Source organism: Eutrema salsugineum, unplaced genomic scaffold (assembly GCF_000478725.1).
Source record: "Eutrema salsugineum unplaced genomic scaffold, Eutsalg1_0 scaffold_22, whole genome shotgun sequence".
Taxonomy (NCBI): Eukaryota; Viridiplantae; Streptophyta; class Magnoliopsida; order Brassicales; family Brassicaceae; genus Eutrema; species Eutrema salsugineum.
In genome coordinates this window covers 359,290-385,088 of record NW_006256812.1, presented here as the reverse complement: position 1 = coordinate 385,088, position 25,799 = coordinate 359,290, and the positions used below count along the sequence as shown (strand labels likewise).

At 35.1% G+C, this 25,799-nt stretch overlaps 6 protein-coding genes and 1 pseudogene across 7 annotated transcripts; 5 read left to right on the top strand and 2 right to left on the bottom strand.

Moving 5' to 3' along the window:
* The first annotated feature begins 1,850 nt into the window (after positions 1-1,850).
* On the top strand, positions 1,851-3,080 carry LOC18015742 (protein YLS3). The gene is made up of 2 exons (XM_006397544.2): positions 1,851-2,209; positions 2,662-3,080. Exons 1-2 carry the CDS (start codon positions 1,873-1,875, stop codon positions 2,925-2,927), a joined length of 603 nt encoding a protein of 200 aa, XP_006397607.1. The 5' UTR covers positions 1,851-1,872; the 3' UTR covers positions 2,928-3,080.
* A 1,170-nt stretch (positions 3,081-4,250) lies between these two features.
* On the top strand, positions 4,251-5,359 carry LOC18015741 (protein YLS3). Its single transcript, XM_006397543.2, has 2 exons — positions 4,251-4,642; positions 4,893-5,359. Exons 1-2 carry the CDS (start codon positions 4,306-4,308, stop codon positions 5,180-5,182), a joined length of 627 nt encoding a protein of 208 aa, XP_006397606.1. The 5' UTR covers positions 4,251-4,305; the 3' UTR covers positions 5,183-5,359.
* A 1,833-nt stretch (positions 5,360-7,192) lies between these two features.
* LOC112086210 lies at positions 7,193-9,882 on the top strand (annotated as a pseudogene).
* Positions 9,883-11,070: 1,188 nt separating this feature from the next.
* LOC18015740 (major facilitator superfamily domain-containing protein 12) lies at positions 11,071-14,683 on the top strand. 2 transcript variants are annotated; one of them, XM_006397542.2, is made up of 14 exons: positions 11,071-11,189; positions 11,468-11,555; positions 11,906-12,130; positions 12,204-12,273; positions 12,529-12,725; positions 12,825-12,900; positions 12,981-13,064; positions 13,160-13,239; positions 13,348-13,474; positions 13,559-13,618; positions 13,703-13,753; positions 13,841-13,999; positions 14,091-14,223; positions 14,314-14,683. In XM_006397542.2, exons 3-14 carry the CDS (start codon positions 11,961-11,963, stop codon positions 14,490-14,492), a joined length of 1,386 nt encoding a protein of 461 aa, XP_006397605.1. In that variant the 5' UTR covers positions 11,071-11,189; positions 11,468-11,555; positions 11,906-11,960; the 3' UTR covers positions 14,493-14,683. The 2 variants fall into 2 exon arrangements, with proteins under 2 accessions (XP_006397605.1, XP_024010892.1); XM_024155124.1 differs by lacking the exon at positions 11,071-11,189 and having other exon boundaries at positions 11,291-11,636.
* Positions 14,684-16,267: 1,584 nt separating this feature from the next.
* LOC18015739 lies at positions 16,268-18,349 on the bottom strand. The gene is made up of 2 exons (XM_006397541.2): positions 18,017-18,349; positions 16,268-17,933 (listed from the first exon to the last, which is right to left on the bottom strand). The coding sequence occupies exons 1-2, from the start codon at positions 18,138-18,140 to the stop codon at positions 16,393-16,395; spliced, it is 1,665 nt and encodes a 554-aa protein (XP_006397604.1). The 5' UTR covers positions 18,141-18,349; the 3' UTR covers positions 16,268-16,392.
* Positions 18,350-19,181: 832 nt separating this feature from the next.
* On the top strand, positions 19,182-20,674 carry LOC112086209. Its single transcript, XM_024155081.1, has 4 exons — positions 19,182-19,565; positions 19,676-19,915; positions 20,037-20,190; positions 20,298-20,674. Exons 1-4 carry the CDS (start codon positions 19,182-19,184, stop codon positions 20,672-20,674), a joined length of 1,155 nt encoding a protein of 384 aa, XP_024010849.1.
* A 1,078-nt stretch (positions 20,675-21,752) lies between these two features.
* Positions 21,753-24,481, bottom strand: LOC18015738. The gene is made up of 7 exons (XM_006397540.2): positions 24,281-24,481; positions 23,682-23,768; positions 23,402-23,605; positions 23,078-23,239; positions 22,923-22,976; positions 22,524-22,670; positions 21,753-22,284 (listed from the first exon to the last, which is right to left on the bottom strand). The coding sequence occupies exons 1-7, from the start codon at positions 24,431-24,433 to the stop codon at positions 21,910-21,912; spliced, it is 1,182 nt and encodes a 393-aa protein (XP_006397603.1). The 5' UTR covers positions 24,434-24,481; the 3' UTR covers positions 21,753-21,909.
* Positions 24,482-25,799: the final 1,318 nt, after the last annotated feature.

Below are 25,799 nucleotides of genomic sequence, written 5' to 3'. Positions count from 1 at the left end.
ATAAAAACACCTAAACTTTTTCAGCTTCCATAAAAATACCTCAACTATTAATTATTTATCTTTAATAGATTATTAATCACACTCTTTTTAATACACAAACATTTGAATTTCATATGTTTATACTATGAAAACCCAGTTTTATCCTCTTTAATTTTTTAGGTTCGATTAAATCCAGTTTAATTAGAAAAAAAAATTATAATTTATAATAATTTGAAAAAACTATTATCTCTTCCATCGTTGAACCTCTCTCTGCAAATTAATATTCTCGGTTTGATGAATTTATGTGTTTATTTCTGTTTAATAACAAAAATCCTACAAGAAAGAAGAAATATCAGTGTTCACAGATAAAAAAATTTCATGGCTTCTTCATTGTGGTTTTTTTTCTTTTAAATAACTCAAGAACACATTCAAAGAAAAGCAAAGTGTTCTTGTCATCAATCCAAAGAGTCATCGATTTCCCAGGTTTAAGACGAGATTGATGGATCTGAGGTCATGATTGAGTTTAAGCTATTTACATCTAACCCGGTATGAATACTACTCAGATCTTTCAAATAAAGATATAATTTGGTGTCAAAATTTGATGCGATTAAATGATTTTTCATCGGCTGAAAGGAATTGACGAGACCTAAGTAACAACCAGAATTTCTTAAGATGTCGTAAACGTGAGAGAGGAAGGAAGAAAGGTATGTCATTAGAGGAATCTAAGAGTCGGAGTCGCAAACATTGACGGTTCTCGTTGCTTTCTTCGCCGGAAATAGCAGAGCCTCCTCACAATTGAATAATTTGTTTTTTATGTTTTTATGTTTTTGTAAATTATATTTTTTAAATTACATAAATCGAATCTAAGAAATAGAAAAAGGTAAAACTGGGTTTTCAAAAATATTTTTTTGTAAAATTATGAAATTCTAATGTTTGTGTATTAAAAAAAGTGTGATTAATAGTCTGGATATTAAAGATACATAATTAATAATTCAGGTATTTTTATGGGAACTAAAAAAATTTATGTATTTTTATAGCAAATGTTATATAATTGATGTATTTTTAAAGTTTTTTCCCGATAATTTACTTTAAATAGTATAGAGTCAGGTGACGTCATAAATGACACCATGGATTCGTAACTTTGTAGGTTTCAAAGGGCTTAGACTGCGCCAAGTGTCAACGCACACAAAACTGAAGTCAATCACTAAAGTCGACTTTTCCACTCAGTGGGTTGGTGTAGTGGTCTCAGCATGCCCACAACTGTTTATGTAACTATGATTTTTATGAACTTTATAAATACAGAATGATTTGTTTTATGTAAATAAAAAAGCGTTCTATTACTGAATTAGTGAGCTGTTACTTATGGAATGAATTCAGAAAAAAGTAACCTTATGAGAACAATAGTAGTACTATTAGTCTATTACTAATAATAGATAAATTAATTAACAATCTAACATTTTCCCTGTTATATTAATTCTTAATTATCATTTTTAAAAAGAAGAACTGAAAAGAAGAAAAAAAAAACAGGTGGATTTAATTAAAAAACATATGTAAAATTGATAATCTTTTTAAGAATTTTTTTTTTAACGTAGTCTTGTTAGTAAGAAATTTAGTACACACCAATTGGGCGCATAAAGATACCTGTTTCTCATATATGTCCCATATATGTATGACAGAGAGTCACACGGGACGAGCTACTGTTCTCACAAATGAAGGAAAAACAAAAAACTTCGGTGACCTTCTCCACGACAACGCATTCAATCATCACATTACTTAATAAAGAAAAACAAAATTTAAAGAAAAAAGAAATCCCTAAAAAAATGCACTAAGAGTACTATATAAATCGTAACAAGTGCAGCAACAACATTGGGGATTAAATTTCGAATAATAAAGATGGAGTCTTGGAGGATTAGTCTAGTGGTTGCAGCAACAGCCTTAATAATGGCGACGATGGTGGCTGCTGCGGATGATAAGGCGAAAGACAAGGCAGAGTGTACGGAACAGCTGGTTGGTATGGCGACGTGTCTTCCTTACGTGCAAGGACAGGCAAAGTCTCCGACGCCGGACTGTTGCTCCGGCCTCAAACAAGTTATCAATTCCGACAAGAAATGTCTTTGTGTGATCATCCAAGACAGGAATGATCCTGATTTGGGTCTTCAGATCAATGTCTCCCTCGCTCTCGCTCTTCCTTCCGTTTGTCACGTCACTGCAGACGTCACCAAGTGCCCTGGTTCTTACCTCAATCACCACCCTATAATTTCATGATATAGTTGTATTTGTTATTTGTGGTTGGACTGGTGAAAACTCTTTTTCCGAATCGATCCATTGGTTAGCTAGATACTTGTGCTACATTTTTGTGGGTTTTTTTTTTAACAATTTGTGCTAACTCAAAATTAAGAATTTAGTATATATAAATATTGTCCACGTGTTAGTTGTAGTTGTGAGTTATCATCCACTATATTTTGCATTTTTGGAGGACTAGTTGTGAGTTATCATCGCATTGGACTGAAATCGTTATATTCCCTAGTTTTATCACCTAAGATATATAATACTTCTAGAAAATAAAGACAGAGTAAGTAGGTATATATATTTTTAAAAATAAACAAAGTTTTAAAAATTGTTTATAGACTAATTTAGCAAATTCATCAATTTTTTATATATATTTTGGAATTTATGCTTCAGCTTTGCTTCATTTGGATCCAAATTCTCCGGACGCCCAAGTTTTCTATCAGCTAGCAAACGGTTTGAACAAAACCGGTCTAGCCTCTGCTCCCACTGGCTCGGCTCCTGAACCCACCAGCATGTCTCCAACTGCAGGATCTGATGATGGTAAAGGTCGCACTACTTCTTTGCCAGGCTCGAACCACGCTCAAAGCTTCATTAAAAGGTGGCTAGGCCTCGAAGTTGTTGCCCATTTCTTCGTAATTTTGATTATTATTATTCTGTGAGAACTCTTCTCAATTTTTGTCTGTTTTTTATTTTCTGTTTACTTTTCTGCAAAGATAATAATTAAGAGGGACCGAATTAGCAATATTTCAATATAAGTAGGTGAAGATGAGAATCTTTAATCGTAGTGGGCCCGTATAAAAACATTTTTACTCTTTTGGGCCGTATATATCTTGTTTTGTTCAAATGGGCCTTATATATCTATGATACGTAAAATGAGTTATAATCTCGTAGAAAATTATAACTTACCAGTGATTGTGAACTGTGATGTAGTCCGAAAGAGATTCAAAAGTTCAAATTAATTGAAATACACGAAGTGATATTGTTTTCAATCTAAGAAACATTAATTGGTTTAACTGAAAGTCTGAAATAAACTAAATTCGTAGGATTTAAGGGTAATAAATAAAGAGCTCTTACGGCGGAAACGAGTCCATATATAGAAGAACCAGACGAAGAAAGAAAAGCCCATGTGCTGGAAACGGAGTTAAATCTTTAAGATGTACTTTAAATAGTATAGATTCAGATGACGTCATAAAATGACACCATGGATTCGTAGCTTTTTAAGGTTTCAAAGGACTTAGACTGCGCCAAGTGTCAACGCACACAAAGACTGAAGACTCTGAAGTCAATCACTAAAGTCGACTTTTCCAGTCAGTGGGTTGGTGTAGCGGTCCCTTCTCTCTTTCTCCACTCATCTTCCTATGCAATATGCATGCCCACAACTGTTTTATTTGTAAACTATAATTTGTATGAAATTTATAAATACCAAATGATTTTTTATGTTTATGTAAACAAAATATCGTTCTACCGAAATAGCGAGCTGTTATTTATGGAATGAATTCAGAAAAGTAGCTTTATGAGAACAAAAGTAATACCCCCATTAACAATAATACTAATAATAGGTAAATTAATTAACAATCTACATTTCCCCTGTTATTTTAAATCTTAATTATCATGGTTTTTTTTTAGAAAAAGAAGAAACTTAATAAAAACGTATGTAGATTTGATCATCCTTTTAAGATTTTTTGTTTTTAAAAAAAAACTAGTCTTGGTACTTTGTTAGTAGGTAATTTAGTACACACGACCAATTGGGCGCATGAAGATAATGATGTTGACATTGAGAAACCTGTTCGTTCTTTCTCATATATGTATGACAAGAGAGTCAGACGGGACGAGGTACTGTTCACACAAATGAAGAAAAAACAAAAAACTTCAGTGACCTTCTCCACACGACACCGCATTCAGTCATCACATATATGACTTAATAAAGAAAAACAAAATTTCAAGAAAAAATAAATCCCTAAAAATGCACTAGGACCGCTATATAAATCGTAACAAGTGCAGCAACAACATTGGGGATTTAAATTTTGAATAACAAAAATGGAGTCTTGGAGGATTAGCCTAGTCGTGGCAGCAACAGCTTTAATAATGGCGACGTTGGTGGCTGCTGCGGAGGATAAGGCAAAAGACAAGGCAGAGTGTACGGAACAGCTGGTTGGTTTGGCCACCTGCCTTCCTTACGTGCAAGAACAGGCAAAGTCTCCGACGCCGGACTGTTGCTCCGGCCTCAAACAAGTTATCAATTCCGACAAAAAATGTCTTTGTGTGATCATCCAAGACAGGAATGATCCTGATTTGGGTCTTAAGATTAATGTCTCCCTCGCTCTCGCTCTTCCTTCCGTTTGTCACGTCACTGCAGACGTCACCAAGTGCCCTGGTTCTTACCTTAATCACCTCTCTATAATTTCATGATATAGTAGTATTTGTTATTTGTGGCTGCGTGGTTGGACTGGTGAAAACTCTTTGTCCGGATCGATCTATGGGTTAGCTAGATACTTATGCTACATTTTTTTTGTGCTAACTCAAAATTAAGTATTTAGTATAGACTAAGTTAGCAAATCCGAATACCATTCCGTGTTTTAGACTAAGTTAGCACCAATTTTTTTTTTTTTGAATTGATGTTTCAGCTTTGCTACACTTGGATCCAAATTCTCCAGACGCCCAATTTTTCTATCAGCTAGCAAACGGTTCGAACAAAACCGGTCCAGCCTCTGCTCCCACTGGCTTGGCTCCTGAGCCCACTGGCTCGGCTCCCGAGCCCACCAGCATGTCTCCAACCGCAGGATCTGATGATGGTAAAGCTCCGACTACTTCTTTGCCAGGCTCGAACCACGCTCAAAGCTTCATTAAAAGGTGGCTAGGGTTCGAAGTTGTTGCCTATTTCTTCGTAATTTTGATTACTATTATTCTCGTATGAAAAATGAAAAAGAATGTAACGTAGGTTTCGTGGAACTGCGTTGGTGTTGATTTGTGCAGTTACTGTTTTGATATGATGTGTGTAATTTTCATTCCGTGAGAACTATTCTCAATTTTTTGTTTTGTGCGACGCAAATAAGTCACGAGCTACAGTTGTCTATGTCTCGTATGCTTTAATCACTGCTAGTTTGAATATTTTTTTTACTTGCAAAATATACTCTAAATTAAAGTAAGACTAGATTTTAACCTCGTGCGTCCGCACGGAAATGTTTTATTTTTTATTTCTAATATAAATTACATTTATCTTTTTTTAGATATAATTTATTTTTGTTATTTATTTTTTTTTAATTAAAAAATTATTATCATATTTTAATTTTAAACAGTAAAATTTGTATATTAGTAGAATAAGAGTATACGTTAATTAAGTATACATTGATCTAATGTTAATTATAAATTTTGTTATTATGTGAATTTAGATTTACACATAAACAATCTATATATCTATGAATTTGCTAATCTATCCGTTTAGTTTAGTTGTCTTAAATCATTTTTAATATCTTATATGTTTTGACAAACTAACCCGTATAAGACTATAATTATAATTGTATAATCTTATAAATATTTACTAATATGGAATATTTGGACCAATTGATTATGAAAAAATATAATAAGATATTTATTTACTATTTGTGCTATTAAAAAAATGTATGTATATATATATATATATATATATATATAAATTGGCTAACTTGTTAGTTTAACTGTCTCAAATCATCTTAATATCTTACATGTTTTAATAAATTAACTCTAATCAGCTCGATCATATTATTGTATAATATGAATATTTATTAATCTCAAATATTTGATATTTTAGACCGATTGTTTATGATAAAATACGATAAAATATTTATTTACTAAGCATTTTTATAATAATATTATTAAAATTTAAAATTTTAAATTAAATCTTTCCTGTATTAAAGAAATTCTAAAGTATTAAAATTATTATCTAAAATTCGTAATAAAATTTAATTATAATTTTTTTGAATTTTTTGAATTTAAATTAAATTGAATGCAAATTTTTGTAACTAAATTTAATTAAATTTTTAATAATTTGAAATTTAAATTAAAGATGATCTAGATTTTAGGAAATCTAAAAATATCTAAATTAATAACTAATTTCGGAAATTAAATATAAAAATAAAATAAAATATTATAAAAAACTTTGGGAGTGTTTGAATGCGAGCACTAAATGTGCTTCTGTTTTAATAGAATATATATATGATTCGGAAAAAGGTAAGATCGCTTACCATAATGATTATAGAATTCAAATATACAAATACAATCGTAATAGTTTCTGGAATGGTGTTTCAGCTTTACTTCACTCTTGGACCAATCTCCAGAAGCCCAAGTTATGAGATAGATAAAGTATTAACAATCGGCCCAGCATCTACTCCCATTGGCTCGGCCCCTGAGCCCACCCAGGGCCGGATTTGGGTAAAACCCAATGAAACATTTGCCTTAGGCCCCCATATTTTTTGACTAAAATCCAGCCCATTAATTTTGTATTCAGTCCATAAAAACTCAAAAAAAAAAATTTCAGCTCAAATATTTAGACCCATTTCGACCAGACCCAGAAAAAAAAGTTAAAGAAAACAACTTTTTCAAAATCCCACATCGACAATTGAGTGAAAAGAACTTCTCACTTTTCTGTATAAATAGAATATATGCTCCAGCATTTTTAACTCATACGGGTCTGAATAAAACCCACATAATATTTGTCTAATTTTACTAAAACTTGACAAAATTCAACCAGTATAATATTTAACTGGTTTAACCGATTAATAATCGGTTTTGTTTATAACTCGGGCAATTTTTCAGTTATCATCAAATTTTTTGGTTATAGTCGAATCTAGCTGATCCGGTTTCACCCTATCGCCGACGAGTCACAGAAGTTTTGGCGGCATTTCTCAAATCAATTTATTTCTGTTTTAATCACAATCAAAATCTAGCAATGTCAGGTAATTTTTTTAAGTAATAAAATTAAAAATTGATATTTCTTTTTTCTGTTTAGAATTGGAATTTTGATTTTTATTCTTAAACATGAAATCTCTAGGAATTTCAATACGAAAAACAAAGTGTAAATCAGGAGCTCAAAAAGCAAGAGAGAAGAAAAGAAAAGAAAAATCTGATAAGTCTCAAGCAAATTCTATGTTGAAGTTTGTTAAAAGATCAAAAACTCTTCAAGTGAATGAGGGTGATGGAGTTTGTGATGAAAATCCTTCTGGTTTAGACAATGATAAGGCAGAGGAAGAAGAGAAGAGATCTGAAGAAGATGTGAATGAGGGCGGTGGAGTTTGTGATGAAAATCTTACTGGTTTAGAGAATGATAAGACAGAGGAAGAAGAGAAGATATCTGAAAAAGATGATTTGAACACTCAAGAACAAGAGATAATTTTGGATAGAACTGATCCTGCAAACTGGAAAATAATTGATCAGAGTTTGAAAGATTATCTAGTGAAAAAAGGTCCTATGAAAAGAGCATATGAGAATTATGTATTTCCAAAAAATAATGATGGTCGGCATTTTTCTTGCAAGTATTATATAAGAGACTTGATAAATGGAGAGAAACAAGATCGGAATTGGCTACTTTATTCAAAAGTATCAGATCGAGCATATTGTTTTTGCTGCAAGTTGTTTGGTCGAGATCAAGATGCTAATCAGTTGTCAAGTAAGGGGTTCAATGATTGGAAGAATATCAAGATACGACTGAGTCAACATGAAACTAGTCACTACCATATTTGGTGTATGAGTCGGTGGATGGAATTAGAATTTAGGCTAAAGAAGAATCAGACGATTGATAAGGGTCTCCAAGAAGAAATTAATAAAGAGAAAACCCATGGAGAGAGGTTTTGTTGAGAATATTTTCATTGGTGACAACTCTTGCTAAATAAAATTTAGCTTTTTGTGGGACTAATGAAAAGCTTGGTCAAAGAAACAATGGAAACTTTCTGAGTTTTATTGAATCATTTGGAGATTTTGATCCAGTCATGCGAGAGCATATCAGACGGGTTAAAGGAGGTGAGATTCATTATCACTATTTAAGCCACACTATTCAGGATGAGTTGATTGTTATGCTAGGGTCTGAAGTCAAATCTATGATCATCAAAAAAATTCAAGAAGCCAAATATTTCTCGGTTATTCTCGATTGCACTCCAGATAAGAGTCATAAAGAACAAATGAGTCTTATTATCAGATGTGTGGATGTCTCCATGGCTAAAACACAAGTTGAAGAGTTTTTTGTGACATTCTTAGAAGTTGCAGATAAATCTGGAGAAGGGCTTTTTGAGTTGCTTTGTTCGACTGGTTGGTCTTAATTTGAGTATTGATGATGTGAGAGGGCAAGGCTACGACAATGGATCTAATATGAAGGGAAAACACAAAGGAGTACAAAAAAGATTGCTTGACATCAATTCAAGAGCATTTTATACACCTTGTGGTTGTCATAGTCTTAACTTGGCACTTTCTGATATGGCTAAATCATCTTCAAAAGCGATTGCTTTCTTTGGAATCATTCAACGGATATATTGTTTGTTTTCATCATCTTCAAATAGGTGGGAGCTATTTAAGCAGATGGTAGGAGGTCTCACACTTAAGTCACTATCAGAAACTCGTTGGGAAAGTAGCGTTGAAAGTGTTCGAGCAATTCGATTTCAAGCTCCAAAAATAAGAGATGCTTTGGATTACTTGGCAGAAAACTGTGATGATCCTGGAGCTCGTAGCGATGCTGAAGCTCTTGCCACAAGCGAAACTCATGGAATTGGAGGGTTTGAGTTCTTATTTGGTATAGTTATTTGGTATGATCTTCTGTTCGCCGTCAATACCGTAAGTAAGATGATGCAATCAGAGCATATTGATATTGATAATGCTATTGTTCAATTGAAAGGGTTAGTATCGTTTCTGAAAAACTATAGAGAAACTGGATTTGAAAAAGCAAAAGCAGAAGCTAAGATTATTGCAGAGTCTATGGATATCGAACCAGACTTTTCAGTGAAACGAAAGCGCATTATTAAAAGGAAGAAGCATTTTGATGAAGCAGTAGAAAGAGATGATGAATCTGAGATGCTAAGTGAGGAAGAGAAGTTTAAGATTGATTATTTCTTGAGAATCGTGGATCAAGCTATAGTATCTCTTCAAATAAGGTTTGAACAATTTGAAGAGTATGAAAAAACTTTTGGATTTTTGTTTGATTTACATAAGCTCAAATCGGCAACGGATGATAGTTTGAAGGCAAAATGTATCAACCTTGAATCTTCTCTTAAACATGGTGCCAATTCAGACATTGATGGATATCATTTATATTTAGAGATCAAAATTCTAAGAAATGTTTTGCCAACTGAGATCAAGAAAGCTGTTGAAGTGTTAGATTTTTTAAGAAGATTTGAAGGTCATGGTTATCCAAATACGTGGATTGCATATAGAGTGATGCTAACTATTCCAGTTTCTGCTGCTTCGGCTGAAAGAAGTTTTTCCAAGCTGAAGTTAATAAAGTCTTACTTGCGGTCAACTATGTCAGAAGAGAAACTGAATGGTTTGGCAATGTTGTCAATTGAGAAAGATATGGTTGGAAAGCTTGACTACCAAAGTTTGATAAATGATTTTGTGAAGAAAAATATAAGAAGACTTATTTTTCGAAATCCATAGATTGCTATTAGTTTTTTTTTTGGATTACTTGTGTATTATTAATATTAGTACTTTCGCACTTTTAAAAGTTTTTTTATCTAAATTTTTTATTTAGTTTCAAGCCCCCAAAATCTCAGATCCGGCCCTGAGCCCACTAGTGGACCTGACGATGTTAACAAGTAACAACAGTGGTAGGAGTCCGACCTCTTTGTTTGCCATGCACGAGCCAAGCTCTAAGTTTTTTTTTTTGGGGTCTAAATGTTAACAAGCTCAAAGTTTTCGGAAACGATGGCTACGTGTCGAAATTGTTGTCCATTTCTTCGTAATTTATCATCGTATGAAAATTAGTAATGAAAAGTGAACAGTGTGAAACGTTGATTTGTGCAATTGCGGTCCGGTGACTCGTTGATTCTGTGCACTTACTGTTTCGTGAGAACTCTTCTCAACTTTTTTTATGACGCAAAATAAGTCACGAGTTACTGTATATTTTGTATGACGCAAAATAAAAAAGTCGTCTGGTTTTATTAAATTATTTTGAAATATTTTATTTGGAAAATAAAGTCCGAATTTTATTTATTTAGGACGACCGACGACGGTTTCTTGGTTTTGTTTGCCTTAATTGCATATACACCTAATTTTATTTACGTTAGATTCTCATTTGGGTGTCAATTTCTTATTTTCCACGTTGATAGAAAACAAATGGAAAAAGTCTAAGCCTCTTTGCTATAAGTTAATTGGACATCTTACGGTCTCTCTTGTAAGACGCGTCTTTGTCAAAGTTCTCAAGTAACGTAAGCAACAATGCTTATTTTTATTCTTCTTCTGCACCAATAAATAATCAGAAGAAAAATAAGCAAGGAAAAAATATAGGGATTTTCGATCCACAAGAAGATAAAATGAAAAAGAGGAAACCACAAGGTCTCATGATTTATGCAACACTGGGATTACTCAACAAAAATTAGTTGAACATTTAGGCAATCCGAATTACTATTTACTATTAGGCTAGCTATCTATTTTTTTTTAAGAAAACAAAAAAGAAATGGCTAAATTATTAAATAATTGACTTAAGTAAAAAGAATTGTCTGCACTCGGCAACGGCAAGTAGAAACACAACACACAGAGAATCTAATATATTCAACTACAACTAGATTTCGATTTCGAAGAATCTGTTGCAACCATTTTTTTTTTCTTTATTTCTCATAGTTGGAGGAGGATATTATTATCCAAAAATCTCCCATACCCAAATCCTTAGAGCAAACACATGACCGCACAATTTCCCAGATTATCTTCTCCTTCCCTCTTTCTTTATGATCGTCTGAAATTTATAGGTTATTAATTTATTCTCTCCTTTTATAACTAAACGGTTGATTTTTTTATTCTTCTTCATTGGTCACTAGTCTAATAGTAGTAATATACTAGTAATATTTTCGAAATCCCGAAAATGGAACGACGTCTTTATGCAAAGAGATTAATACAACTAAAACAAGGAAATGGAACATTCATGTACTAAAACAAGGATGCAAGTTTCTCGTTGAGAGCTCCCACTGATCTTCTCATCCCCTAATTAGCTTCTTTTATTTATTTATTTTCTTTCCCGTTTATTTAGGATAATCTCTCGAATCGATCTCCTAATACAAAGGGTCTGATTCAAATTCGATTCTGGGTTTGGAAGTTTCTTTTGTTTCACTCTACAGGTACGAAAGTTTATTCCTTTCCCTTTCTTAAATATCTCCTCCTCTTCCTCCTCAATTTCTTCAATCTGAAAGTGATAAAATGTAAGGAAAGTTTATATTGTCTTCCCCTACACCGTCGTTACATATATATATACCAAAGGAAAGAGAAAGACGTTTCCTAAACTATACAATATTTCTACAATTAAGATAATTGAATTCGTGATTGAGCTTGATTGTAGAGATATTTCAATATTGATTGCCATGATATCTCAATAGAGAAAGTTGGTATTTTTAGTCGATACTATTAGTCAATTATTGGTTTTGGGTTAATTCAAATTCTTGACGGGTCTTCCCTGCACACGCCTTTGCAGGTTCGAATTGTAGAGGAAGAAACAAGTTTTTGTTTCTTTTGAAAACGATTGGCTGATGACGTCATCGGTCATTGTTGGAGAGGATGAAGAGGATCAATTCACAAAACCACTTGGAAGATTATCTGTCTTCTTCTATGGAGTTGGGCATATGCTCAATGACATTACTGCTTCTTGTTGGTTCACTTACCTCCTCTTATTCTTGACCCAAATCGGTCTCTCTCCGAGGTAAAGTCTCCTGCTTTTTGCCTAACAACCTTAATCTCGAATTAATTATCGGTCTTTTTTACTTCTTTTGTAGAGATGCTGCAATTGTCATGCTCTCTGGTCAAGTTGCTGATGGCTTTGCTACAATCTTCATTGGTGAACTGGTAACTTTTGTCTGGAACTTGAATTTTCAGTTTCATAACTTCTTTGTTGTGAGAGCTTGTATTGTTTTCAATTATCATCTCTTTACCGGTATGATGTAGTGTGTTGAAGCAACTCTTTTTAGGGTCCTTTTAGTCTCATGTCATTGAAGGGAATCTAACTTTTGAGTTAAAAAATGATCTTTGTTCTAAGGTAGTGCTTAAAGGAAGAATGAACAATGTGTATTTACTCACATCTCTGTCTTCTTTACATGACAGATTGATAGATTTGGGCATTTCAAAATTTGGCACGCTGCAGGATCACTATTAGTGGCTATCTCATTTTCCTCGGTTTTTGGTGGTTGTTTGCCTTGTTCAATCCTCCATAATAACTCTTTAATGGTCGAAACATTTTCGTACAGCATGTTCGCAGCTATCTTCAATATTGGATGGGCCGCTACTCAGGTCTCCCACATGTAAAACAATATTTTCTCTTACGTTCTATCTTTTAGACGTAACCTCAAGTTTACGCAGTGAGATGTTCATTTTTTTTTCATAATCTTAATGTTCTTTAGGGCTATGGTCAATTGCATTACACTGAATTCAACAAGCAGAGTAGCACTAACAAGCTCCCGTAACGCGTTTAGCATGGTCAGCTCTTATCCCTTGGTCTTATTTGTGCTCTGAAAATGCCTTTTCGGTTTATTAGCATCTTATTGTTTTAAATTCAGGTTGCTAATTTAGGCTTGTACGCGATTGCTTTAGTTGTATTTGGTGTTAGCAAAGCCGATACAAAAGAAAATACCGAAATACAGGTTTTGTGCTTTTACTGACTTGTTTTGCATATTTTTCAAAGTTAATATGCCTTTCGAATTTCGATAATGATTCTAAGTCCGTCTCAATTCTACAGTATCGTTGGATTGCTTATTCATGCATTACCGTCGGCTGCTTGTTTGTAGTCATATTTCTTATGGGGACAAAGGAACCACGGTAATGCACACTCTTCTTTCAAATGCTTAAATCAACTTTGACTGAAGTTTCATGCATGATTGATGATATTTCCATTGAAAATGAGTTGGTTTGCTTTTATTTTCAAAGGCTGCGGATAAATCTAAGAGAAACTAGCCGAGCAAGAATACCATGGGCTTACTGGTTCCGTAAAATTCTTTATTATCAAGTCGCAATGGTTTATCTCCTCACCCGACTAGTTTTGAATGTTTCACAGGTTAGTTTCTGTATCCTTTTTTCTTGCTTCTTTTTGTATTTTAGATCAATACTTACATTCCAGGATTACTTTAATTATTCGCAGGCATATCTTGCATTCTTTGTTATTGATGACCTTCAAATGGCTCAATCTGCTAAAGCTCTTGTAAGTGAAATAGAATCATTGCAATAAAGCTTTCGTCTCTTTACTGATCATTAAACTTGTCTGATCAATGTTTTATACTTTCAGATTCCTGCAATAATCTACATCTGCAGCTTCATTGTATCAGTTATGCTTCAGGTTGCAACAAGTTTAAACGCATCTCTAAAACGTTTTTTGGTTCCACTTTGTTTCTGTTATATAACTATTATATACTCCTAAATGTAGGAGATTCCTTGGAATGGAAAACGACTCAAGGCATATTATTGTGCTGGTGGTTTTATTTGGATATTCTGCGGTGTGTCTGTTATGTTATTGCCAAGAGGCATAAACTCTTTCATGTACGCGATCTCTGTCTTTATCGGCATTGCAAATGCATTGATTCTGGTAAGACATCATTCTTTCTGCTATATCTGATGTTTTCATGTGTTATAAAGAAAGCTAATGATCTATCTTTTGGCAATCAAAATTTTTACAGGTGACAGCAATTAGTATGCAGAGCGTGTTAATTGGTTCGGAACTTGGTGGATGTGCTTTCGTCTGTGGATCTTTGAGCTTCTTAGACAAAATGTCATGTGGGCTTGCTTTATATGTTCTTCAATCACATCAAAGTAAGGTTTTTTTTTTTCTTTCTTACTTACTAAGATTATCTTAACTCAGATAAAATTGTTGATGGATGTGTGGTATGGAAAATGGTGTAGGCGGCACATCACCACAAGTCGATGTAAACATGGAGCAAAGTTTCTACTTTTCAGTGACAAGATATGGGTTAGGACTTGTACCAGCTGTATGCTCTTTTATCGGAGTCGTAGTCACTTATTTTATGGAACTCGATAGCACAATACGAAAGCCTCTGTGTCAACCATTGCTACTTGAATGATCAGAAAGGAAGACCTGCAACATTTCTGGTCTGGTAAAACACATGACACAAACTGTTTTATCAGTTGATCTGTTTCAGTCCTCTAATTTTTTTTTATGTTCACATTGATAAGTATAGAACACTTGAGAAAGCATTTGTAACAGAACTGCTGAAAGTTTGAAAATATTAATGTAATTTGATTTTTCTTGGTTGCTGCTTACTCTTACTTGCTGTTTTTATCGACTCTTCCTTGTATGATATGCCCCTACAGACCCTGAAGGTGAATATTTTGAACATAAACACTTGAGAAGACATGAGAAAACATAAGGCTTGTTTGTTGTGTCTTTTTCTGCAGTTGTTACTGTTTGTGGTCTTCTATTAGATGCTCAAAAGTCAAAAGCCCAGTAGATGTAGCCTCTCAGGAAAAAAGATCTGCTTCACTTGTTAGGTTTCAAACGGAGCACATAACAAGTAGAGAAACCGAGCAAGAGAAAAAGTAAAGAAAGAAACTGAACAACCAAAAACAGAGCAGAACAAAATGGGGCAAATAATGAAACAGAGTAAGAGAATATAGTGTAAGAGAAAACAGAGATTGACGATACAGAGTAAGGGGAAGAGGAAACAAAGGAACCTGACTTTGAAGTTTTTGGTCGTTGCAGAGATTACGATGACATCAACCTCTTTAAATATCTTGTTGGCGGTTTCAAAGTCCATTACGAGGTTTTTGTGTCCAAAAATAAACTAACTCGTTATGAAGGTTTGGGTAGGAATCTCTTTATATTTGCTTCACAATATCGAACGGTAATCCAAATAACAAAAAAAAAACAAAAAAAATAAACGTGCCCAAATTGATAAAAATAGCCCTAAGAAACTAAATCTTCTCAAAAATAGGCCCTTCATTGAAAATGGACCAGATTAGCATTCATTAAACATACAAATTACTATTTTACCCATTATTTATCTTGACATTAGTTTTGAGAAAATCTCACATCTCACTCGGGTTCGAAACTTCGGATCCAAATCGTCGTGTTTTCCTGGGTAAAATAACCCAACCCGACCCGAACCCGATATGAACCCGCCCAATGCAAGCCCTGATCTACACTGTCGGGTTTTAGTTACCACAGTGTAACCCGAAAATTTGGGTAAAGTTGAAGATCAGTTCCTGAAAGTTCTTCTTTCAGTTGAAGCTAGCTGGTTCTTCTTCGTTGTAAAGTTCTTCTTCCAGTTGAACAAGTATTAAAGACCTGGTCAGAAAGGCTCAACAATGCTGTTGACGAGGTACCAAGCTCGAAACGAGTACGTTTTAGCAGATCCGGATCTGTATCAAGCCGCCGATAGGGAGCTAAGACGGAAATTTGCAGGTAACGAAAGAAAGGTAGCTGCATTTGGTGAGAGAAAGAGAGAGATAGAGAGAGGAAAGTGAGGATTGCAGAAGAAAATGGAAGAAGACGATAGCAATTGCTGCATAATTGAACTAGAAGAAGAGGAATATGGATTAGATGTAAGGGAGACGAACCTTCTAGTTAAATTAGGGCTTCGTCGAGAAGGATAGCGATGAGAGCAATTGAGTCCATCAAGTCCGATGACGGGACAATATCCGACAACACGATTTGTCGCAAGTGAAGGTGACGATGGAGGAAAGTTTTTCAGGGATAAACATGTCATTTTTTGTTCTTTAATGAATCCTCTTTCCTTCTAAATGAATGCTAGATTTGTCAAATAGAAAAGTAGCCGGGCTATTTTTGAGAAAATTTAGTTTTTAGGGCTATTCTTGAGAATTACCAATTAAAGTTTTCTTTATGTTTTTAAAAAAAATAATATTTACATAAAATAGTGATCAAGAATTTGATAAGAAGGAAGAAAGAATCAAACCAAAACATTTTAAAACTATAAACTTTAAAGATAAGTGGATAAAAATCTGTCATTTTTCATCACCAGCCCAATTTCCCTTGAGTTTGGGCCCTGTAGGCCCATCTTCACCATAAACTTCATCAGGGATCTTCCTTGCAAAGTTAACAAAAGCCTTTTTCAGAGCACCAGGCAATAGCCTCTCAATCCTCCGAACATCATCATCAACGTTGTAATCAATTTTAGGTCCCCATTTCCTCAGGTAATTCACCCACGGCGGCTCCGCCACTACTCCGCCGTCTCCATACTCCGCCGCTATCAACTCGTACCCTAATCCCGTATCAATTACCTTTTTACTCTTCGCCGTATCGTTCCTTATCCCAACCCCATCGTCTCCTTGCAACACCAGTCCAGGTTTCGGATACATCGCGTGCCCGTGAAGCGACGCGTAAGCTATAGGCTTGTTGCTTCCTCCTCCTTGAAACTCCAATTCGCAAGCGTCGATCCAAACTCCTCCGCTGTGCTGCGATAGGAACATTCGCCATAGCTCTCCGTTGAAGTTGCTTATCCGTAACGTCGCGTGTTCCCAGTCCCCAATGTGTTCGCCGATTTTCCCCAATGGCAAATTCACGAATTTGACCTTGGCTCGTGCTGGGCCATTGAAAGGGTAAAATACCCAGATGGCTATGTCTGTGAATGTTGCTCCGAGCATTGGTTTGATATGGAGATACACTTTATTGCTCTGTAAGTCTCCTTTCTTCACTCTCTCTTTCCCCTTCTTGTCTATAGGAAGATCTAGCCAGTATGATCCGTCGTTTGATCCGCCTTGTGGAAGATTTGAGCCGTTAGATTCGATAGGGACTGGATTTGATTCTTCGCCTCTCTTGTATAGCAATGCACCGTTGCTGAAATACCAGTTAACAGAGGAAGGTAGATATTCTTCGTCTGGATGGAAATAGATACTCGGAGAATAAATCTGAAACAATTCTCCGAATTGGGACCCATTTGGCATCGTAGAGAAGTCGAATTTCGTGTTCTTCAAGCAAGATAAAGCTAAAGGAGAGGAATTTTGGGGTTGCCAAGTAAATGTACCTACACAGACACCTTTAGCTTGTGTTCCTCTAATGGTTGGTCTTAGACTCGAAACGTTGACTCCGTTTGATCCCCAAACCCATGTATCAGCTTCACATTGCTCGGTTAAATCGGACCGAACACAGCGTAGTTTGTCTAGGGGAGGCTTTTGTGAGGAGTCTGTGACTATCAGACCAACGGCTTGATATCCATCAGGCGGCACGGGCTGCCAGATATAACCAGGTCGGTCTTGTTTGATCTTGAGTGACTCTGTGTTTCCCACGAGGGTGTAGTCTATAGGTGGTTTCAATGTGTTGCTAGAGAGATCTCTAGCTGTGAGTACCCAACCGAAGAGTTGACGGTTGTTTGATTGAGCGTAATAACCGAGAATGGAGAAACCGGAAGGGATCAAAGATGGTTCAAAGAATGTTGCTCCAAGATTGTTTGGTCCTCCTTCATAAGTGGACCAAACTTTGCTGAATGTCGACACTTGACTTACCTCGAGACCTCCTAAGTCAATGGTTTGTTTCGCAAACCCGCCACCTGATGATGCAAGTCAAATCAATATCATCAAACCAATAAAGAGAGAGAGAGAGAGAACAACAAGAACCGATGATAATACAAACCTTGGTGAGTAAAAGTAGGCAATGGAGACGGAAACTTGAAGGCTGTTTCGACGGGAAGTGCTTTGAGAATCTTCTGTGATACATCTTCAAGAGGAGGATCGGAGATTGAAAGGCAGTTTCCCATTTTCGGATTGCGGAACACAGATGGGAAGATTGATTTGCAGATAATCAACAGGGGAAACTTGGAGTCGTGGGTTATATATATATTTGCAGAATCTTGGTGTCAATTACTTAAGACTCATTAAGAATATAGAACGTAAAGGAAGAGAAGTTAAATGCCAAAGAGGATAAGTGTAAAGCATATTCTTCGTTGTGAATGAAAAAAACGCAAACTTAAACGTATAAGTCAAAGCTGATCGATCTAACGGAAAGTGTCGTGCAAGGTTTTTTTCTAAATATACATAAATTTTATTATATCCTTCTCTGTTCTTTTTTCTGCAATTTACATATCGTGCAAGGTAGCACTTGAAACGTTGATAACAAGTGACAACGACTTGAGTTATCCAACAACAAAAAAACATGCTGCTTATCAAAACACTTGTATTAAATTGAGACGACTTTTTAATTTTTATTTCGTAGACAAACCCATTTGTTAAAATGTCTATTGCTAATTAGAAATCTGTCTTCAGTAATATACACATCTTTAGAACGCTCTTATGTTCAATCATAGAAATCAAATAATGGAGAAAGTTGTCACACACATTTTCTATAGAAAAATGTCATTACGCAAAGTCAACGCATTGACTAGATAATCCTATCATCTCTCTTACATTAGTTCATAGTTTAAACTTATATTAATCCTTGAAAAAGAAAACATTTACCTTAATCTAGTTAAAATAAGCTCAGGGGCATTGAGGGATGCGACCAGGTCCTCCGTAGAAAAAGTAAGTTCCCCACCTCTGGCTAGAACCAACCTTTAGGTTATAACATTGAGGCCGGGTCACAGTAGCTTCAAGATATTGTGTGGAGGGTGTGATCGGATGATTAGATGTATCCATGTACTCTAAGGTATTGAAATAAGCCGCCTTCTTAAACCCTTCCTCTGCGGAATGGCCACTCCCCATTTGCGTAAGCGTGTGTGTCCCTCGACCTCTAGCATAATATACTTCCAATTCCACAAGCTACAGCCATTCCTTTCTCTAAAGGTGCCTGGGAGAAGCCGCTTATGACTTCTGCTTCAACAGAAACTCAGAGGTTTGGCGATTCTTCATATAACCAGTGGCCAGCTCTGTCGGCTGGGAACCAAGGAACCAGCAATCTTCATGCTCGGTCTGATAGGGGTCAGAATTTGGCAAAGCATTCAGTCGCCTCAGAAGCAGAAGTGGCATCTCTTAGGGCTCACTCCATAGACTATCCTTGGGCAGCAAAGATGAATCCTTCTCTGCGTAATCTTCATAGAGTCACTATCCCAGAATACATGGAGGATGGAACCCCAAAGGTTAGAATCCCTAGTCATGTTCTTCTAGGTGGTGTAGAGAATCAGAAAGAATTTGTGGTTGGTCAGTTTTATAGGTGTTCTGCTCCATCTAGAGGCCAAATTCAGGCTGTGGTAACTAGGATTTGGGGGTAGAAAGTGCCGTATTTTCATCCGTAAACTGGGAGAGTCAACCCTACTTATTCCATATTCCTGATGAATCAACTCGCAAATGGGTTATTCAGCGAGGTTTATGGCATGTTGATGATTGTTTGATGTTTGTTTCTCCATGGTCTCCGACGGAATCTATAGCTGTCCACAAAATCACGACTGTTCCTGTGTGGCTGACGCTAAATAATACTCCCGATCAACTTTATTCAATCTTGGGGATTAAGTGGATTGCTTCAGGTATTGGTGAACCATTGTTGACTGAGAAGCCATGGCTTGATCCAACAGAAATGGGAAGAGCAAAAATTTTGGTTGAGGTAAAGCTCAACAAACCTTTTCCTCAAAGAGTTGCTTTAACTGATGTAATTAAGTGATTCAATTACTATGGTGGATGTCCTGTACTCTTGGCTGCCTTCTACTTGTAGTGGTTGTGGTCAGTTAGGACATAAAGCATCTCGATGTTTACTTCTAAGAACTGGTACTTCAGGTCCGGCAGCTTCTCATCATGCTCCAAATGTTGATACTCCATCTATGGTTGCTGGTTTTGTCTCGACATCTGCTCATAATGGGATAGCTGGAAAAGAAATGGAGGGTTTGGAAAAAAACTACAAAGCATTTCTCCAGCAGAGGCAACCTCTCCGGTCTCTACTAATTGCACACTCGCTCCACAAACTAATAATATGAAGAATGTTATTCCAGTTGCAACAGTTATAGCCTCTACAAAGGAGGCATCTTCTTCTAAATCAGCTCCACAATCTTTTGTTCCTGTAGGAAATGGTGTTCGTAGGACTTTGTCTAGCTCTGCATTGCGTAAAAACAGATTTGCTTCCTTGGAGTCTTCAGATTATTCGGAGGATGAAGACGAGGATGAAGACGAAGATGAAGACGAAGATGAAGTCGAAGCCCCACCTCCAAACGACGAGCCTGAACCATTGGAGTTCTTGACCCCATCTGGGAAAAGAATCCTTCGGGAAAGGCCGGTTCGTCCGTCAACCAAAGCGAAAGAGATGCAATGGCAAATCGTTCGAGGTGGACGTGGGAATCGTGGTCGTGGTATTAGAGGTGGTTGTGGCTAGCTATCATTTCTATGGATCCTTCTTTTAATTGAAGCGGAAGATTCGATTACTATCTATAACAGTCTCTTACATTCTAAGAATTATACTTTGTGTAATCTCTTCAAAATCTATATGGCTCCTAGGTCATATTTTGCTGTAACTGATCATCATCAATAAAAAGTTCTTCGTAACAAAAAAAAAATATATATATATATATACAATTTCACATCCCCATGCGATCTTTCGTGCGGAGAGTGCTAGCTTGGGGACTATAAAGCTTGGCCAGTACCCAATTAGGTATGTCTCAAACATCAGCCACCAAAGTCCGGTATCTTGTTCTTAAAACGAGTTACAACTTAATCAAAAATCGACCATCTTTGTGAAAATGTAAGTTAATCTCTAATAGATAAATTATACCTTCTCAATGGTTAAATTAAAGGAAATCGTATTGGTCACCATTGTAGATTGAGAAAGTGTTGAAAACTGCACAAAGGGAAATGTCTCTGTTCACTTGAACAAAGCCTGGACAGTCAAGATTGTAACATCCGGTTTCTCGGTATGTATCGCTCTATGTTTTTTGGTCGAAAAAATTATTACTATACAAATTCGTCATTCGAGAAAATTAAAAGATTAATAAGAAAAATGGAAACTTGCCGTCCAATAGGCGAAAAGTCTTGGGTTCTTGTCACCGTACAAAGCATGCAAGATCTATTATTATAAGGAGTAAACAAAATTGAAGTAAGAATAATAAGGATTCCAAATAGAAGACTTGAATATGTTTTCTACACTAGGTTTTTGGAATCCTTACTATTCTTAATTCAATTTTGCATGCATTTTATACAATTTTGCATATAAAAATAATATTGCATGCATTTTTGCAAAGTTTCATGGATTTTATTCCTTATAATCACATAGAAATAAAGTAGAAAACATATTCAAGTCTTGATTGTCAAAAATCTACTCAGAAAATATTCAATAAATTTTCCAAAAAGAAATATGTAAGTTATATCAATGTAATATTTTACTTATGCAAACTACCTGAAAGCGATTTGTCGAAAAACTATAAAACTGAAGATTTATCAAACACATACATATTCTTATTCAAGTTTTATACATAATAATATCAAAGGACACGCATATTATCAAGGATATTACTACGATATGACGTTGGATTTTATATTCTTAAATCACGACTATATCGATCACATGTTGATCTTATTTTAAATTACACATGTGAAATACTCAAAAGCTTGGAATCAAGGACAATTAACGTTTCGACCAGGACCACCGTAGAAGAAATGAGTATCCCAATCAGGATTTCCACCATTTCCTGCTTTAACGTTGTAACAGTTACCATTACTAGCAAAGGGGTAAAGGTCTTGTGCTTCTCTCAGAGTATTGGCTCCATCAACTGTCATAAGTTTCCTGAAATAGCTCGCTTTCTTATACCATTCGTCTGCCAAATGCCCACTTCCCATGCCCGTGGCCGTGTGTCTCCCGCCGCTCATTTGGTTTACAATTTCACCGCCCCATTGAACCCTCGTGGCTTTATCTCCTAGAGAAGTAAACAACGAGCCAGGCCAGTACCCGACAAGCTCTTCATCGATCATTAGCCACCAGTTTCCGCTGTCCTAAATAATTGACAATTCATGCTTTAGACGCATGCAGATATAATCTTGAGGGCAACTCAATCTACCTCTGCTCTCTAATATATGAGGCATTAAACTCAAGCAATACTACTAGTAAATACAGAAAATAGTAGGTAAAAATTAAATATATATATATATATACCTAATAAAATATTTTCTCAATCTGCCTCTGATGGTAAAAAAACAAAAGAAAAAGAAATATGTGTAATTAGTATTAGTACCTTCCATATAAGTATGGGGAGGCCGTATTGATTTCCGTCGTATTGTGAAACTTGAGTGTAGGATCCACCCGCAGTTATCCGTTTGCTCCTCTGAACAAAACCTGGGCAGTCACTGTTGTAGCATCCTGTGTTTTTGTATCCATCACTCTATTCCCAAAAATAATTTCATGATCATTAGCTTCTAAAGTATTCATGAATTTCCTTGAAAAAATTGTTATTTTGTGTTTATAGTCGTACTATTGATCTGGTTATTGTGGAAAAAGGTCGAGTAAAAAGAAGATTGTCTATTCTGATCAGAATCCAAAAACTAGTGAACCGTCTAATTTAATTTTTTCAAATGATTAGGTTAAAACATGTTTAGTGCGGTTACACATTAATTTCTAGAAAAAGGGATCTTACCGTCCAGTAAACAAATAATCTAATATTATTGTCACCATATTTTCCTGGATAAACCTATAAAGTAAGGCAAACAAAGGTAGTGTTATTTGAAAATTATTGCATATGAATAATTAGATATAATTAAGGATTGAGAACCAAAGAATTAAGTAGAAGACCTGCACACCAACTTCAATTGTATTAAGACTAGAGCCACGTCCAGAGGAAAGCCAAGTCTGAGCCAAGCTGAACTCGTTGGGAACTTCAACTTCTGGTCTCCAGATATTCATTACAAACTTTGTCCCGTAATAACTTCCCTCCCTCGAATTCATGATCGCATACTAAACCGGTTCCAAAAAATGGAAAAAGTGTTAAGAATTCAAAAACTAGCGATCTCTTGTCATAACACAAATTTAGATATCTTTTGAATATATAAATATTTCTCGATCTGCACATGGCCACAAGAGAGTACATAAGAAAAGGAAAATGCATAAAAGGTGTACCTCATGGTCTCCAGGTCTGCTTTGTTGAGTCTTTTTCCCGAAACTCTCAATTGATTTTCCTCGTAAGATATCTTCTTTCTTTGTTCTTCTTATAGGAACAGTGTTTTCTGGACACTCGCCATTCTTGTGCCAGACCTGAGTTATGTCCTTTGCCTCTTTCTTGGTGTACGTAGAATCACCTTCCGGAATAAAACTCGGTCTCATCTACATGCAAAAAACTTCCCAATTCAACATGATCGTGCATGCGTAACCAAAAGAGAGACCAAAAATCAAGGCCAACCTGGATGGTGTGGTTTTTAAGCAGATGATGATCAAAAGCTGGTTGACTAGTTATTGGAACACAATCTATGATGTCTCCATCTTTACTCTACAAGAAATATAAGAGCCTACAATTAATCTCATATTTGCCCGCGAAATTCAAAAGCATGGAGTTACGATGCGTATGGAATCCTTTATATTTATAAATTAAAAACTAACCTTTATTTTGTAAGAATTTACATTGTACTCTATTTTACTTGAGAAGTAAGAATAGAAACAAACCGTCATTATGTAAAAATTTACATTTCATGCCAAACACTTATCAGCTTCATGATTTTTCTTTTTATCAATATATATTAAAATTAAAGTAGGTTAAATTTATCAAAAACAATACATGTAATAAATTTGCTAAGAACAATCGTTCGAATAAATAGATAATTATTTTATCTTTACTCTTCTACATATTTTTATTAGTATAAATCTATATTTCGAGATCAAGGCACAGTTACAGTAGAAAAAAATATAGATAAGTTTTAAACAAGTGTCAACATATACTATCATGACTTCAAAAGCCTAACATCATCCTATACAACAGGGAAAAATAAGTTTTGTACAAAATACCTTAATAGATTTAAGAGCAGGCTTGTTGAGCCGCTTCAAAAGTCTTTGTACTTTGATTTCTCGTTGATCGAACAACTCTCTTCCATAGACACAAGGAGAGATTATCACCGTTATCACTACCAAAGCTACCATGAAACCGGCCATTCCCACCATTTGGATTATTATAATCCTTAGCAAAACTTTTAGTTAGTACTCTTATGTATTTTTAATCAACTACTCTTTGGAATTTATATAGAAGAGTAGATTGATCATATTCTATTAATTAATAGTGCTTGAACCTCATCTTCTTGTTATAAATTTGTCAGTGGTTACAGTAATAAAACCATACAAATCAATAAACGTTGACCCATTGACCCATGACTTAAACATATTAAAGATATTGTAGTTTTAAAAATTAAGAAAAAAAAAACATTTCTATAAGTGCAAATTTTTAGTTGAATTTTAGTTTTTTCTATACGGTAAATTATTTTTAAAATATTTATGGGATAGACCCAATAACTGACTGAATATCCAAATTTTAAAGAATTTCTGGAACACATGGTATCTAGCTAGTTGTAAGCCAAATTTAGATCAAAAATTGTTGATTCGTATAGAAAAAGATGGATCACAAATACCATAAAATTCAAATGCTCTGCGTTCACTTTTTAAAGTCACGGTCAATAACCCATTGTGTTAGTATCGGAACCACTAACAAATCATGTGATAGGCTTTTTCTGAAATTAGTGCTTAGAGACCTTATCTAATGATAGAGTTTTTTTCTTTCTGAAATTAGTGCTTAGAAACTTTATCATCTTGTGGTAGATTTGTCAGTGGTAAAAAAGTACACTAGTCAAGCAAACAAATACCAGTATCAGGATGCCGTAAAATGTTGTTCAGTAGGAATGTTTAAAATTCTGTTTTTTATCGAACCTAATTACAATAATGATTATCATTTATCCTACTTTAAAAAAAAAAGTAAATGCACTACATGACCATGTTCCTGTTCATAATTTGTAGAATCGGTAAATCCACTATTTGGACACTGTACACATTTCCAATATGGCACTTTTACCCTTATCACCCTAAATAATGCTAATCGAATATGCACGATATGTTCAAGATATTTTGTCAATGAAAATATATTTTAATATATGATAATCGGATATACACATAATTAAACAATCCTCGGTTATATCGATTAGGGTATTTTCCTTTTTAGACAGAAGTTTTCAGTTTCTAAACATTATCGAGTCAGAACAATTCCGAGTTCACAATATTTGGCAGTTTCCGGCGAAACCGAAGCTAACTTCATCAAAGTAAAGGTAAATTTCTAATAAATTTGTAATCTATGCCAAATAATTTGATCTACGCTATCTAAATCATTCGTCTGATTTGTCTGTTTCAAAATCGAAATTCCAGAATGTCTAATATCAAGCTCGTTGAGCGACTGTTCGCTGCTGGACAAGAACCCGTGGGGGAACGAGTTAATCGTACCAGAAGTCCCAATCTGTACAGACGATACTCAACGCCTTAGACGAAG

What these genes read in the sequence shown, in the direction of transcription:
- LOC18015742 (XM_006397544.2), top strand. Translation starts at nt 1,873, where the DNA reads ATGGAGTCTTGGAGGATTAGTCTAGTGGTTGCAGCAACAGCCTTAATA. An exon ending in AGACGTCACCAAGTGCCCTG is followed by an intron (nt 2,210 to 2,661) that starts GTTCTTACCTCA and finishes TTTATGCTTCAG; the next exon opens with CTTTGCTTCATTTGGATCCA.
- LOC18015741 (XM_006397543.2), top strand. Translation starts at nt 4,306, where the DNA reads ATGGAGTCTTGGAGGATTAGCCTAGTCGTGGCAGCAACAGCTTTAATA. An exon ending in AGACGTCACCAAGTGCCCTG is followed by an intron (nt 4,643 to 4,892) that starts GTTCTTACCTTA and finishes TTGATGTTTCAG; the next exon opens with CTTTGCTACACTTGGATCCA.
- LOC18015740 (XM_006397542.2), top strand. Translation starts at nt 11,961, where the DNA reads ATGACGTCATCGGTCATTGTTGGAGAGGATGAAGAGGATCAATTCACA. An exon ending in CAAATCGGTCTCTCTCCGAG is followed by an intron (nt 12,131 to 12,203) that starts GTAAAGTCTCCT and finishes CTTCTTTTGTAG; the next exon opens with AGATGCTGCAATTGTCATGC. An exon ending in TGTTCTTCAATCACATCAAA is followed by an intron (nt 14,224 to 14,313) that starts GTAAGGTTTTTT and finishes AAAATGGTGTAG; the next exon opens with GCGGCACATCACCACAAGTC.
- LOC18015739 (XM_006397541.2), bottom strand. Translation starts at nt 18,140, where the DNA reads ATGGGAAACTGCCTTTCAATCTCCGATCCTCCTCTTGAAGATGTATCA. An exon ending in GCCTACTTTTACTCACCAAG is followed by an intron (nt 17,934 to 18,016) that starts GTTTGTATTATC and finishes TTGCATCATCAG; the next exon opens with GTGGCGGGTTTGCGAAACAA.
- LOC112086209 (XM_024155081.1), top strand. Translation starts at nt 19,182, where the DNA reads ATGACTTCTGCTTCAACAGAAACTCAGAGGTTTGGCGATTCTTCATAT. An exon ending in GAGCAAAAATTTTGGTTGAG is followed by an intron (nt 19,916 to 20,036) that starts GTAAAGCTCAAC and finishes GGTTGTGGTCAG; the next exon opens with TTAGGACATAAAGCATCTCG. An exon ending in AGCTGGAAAAGAAATGGAGG is followed by an intron (nt 20,191 to 20,297) that starts GTTTGGAAAAAA and finishes ATGTTATTCCAG; the next exon opens with TTGCAACAGTTATAGCCTCT.
- LOC18015738 (XM_006397540.2), bottom strand. Translation starts at nt 24,433, where the DNA reads ATGGTGGGAATGGCCGGTTTCATGGTAGCTTTGGTAGTGATAACGGTG. An exon ending in CTGCTCTTAAATCTATTAAG is followed by an intron (nt 23,769 to 24,280) that starts GTATTTTGTACA and finishes TATTTCTTGTAG; the next exon opens with AGTAAAGATGGAGACATCAT. An exon ending in CAATTGAAGTTGGTGTGCAG is followed by an intron (nt 22,977 to 23,077) that starts GTCTTCTACTTA and finishes CTTACTTTATAG; the next exon opens with GTTTATCCAGGAAAATATGG.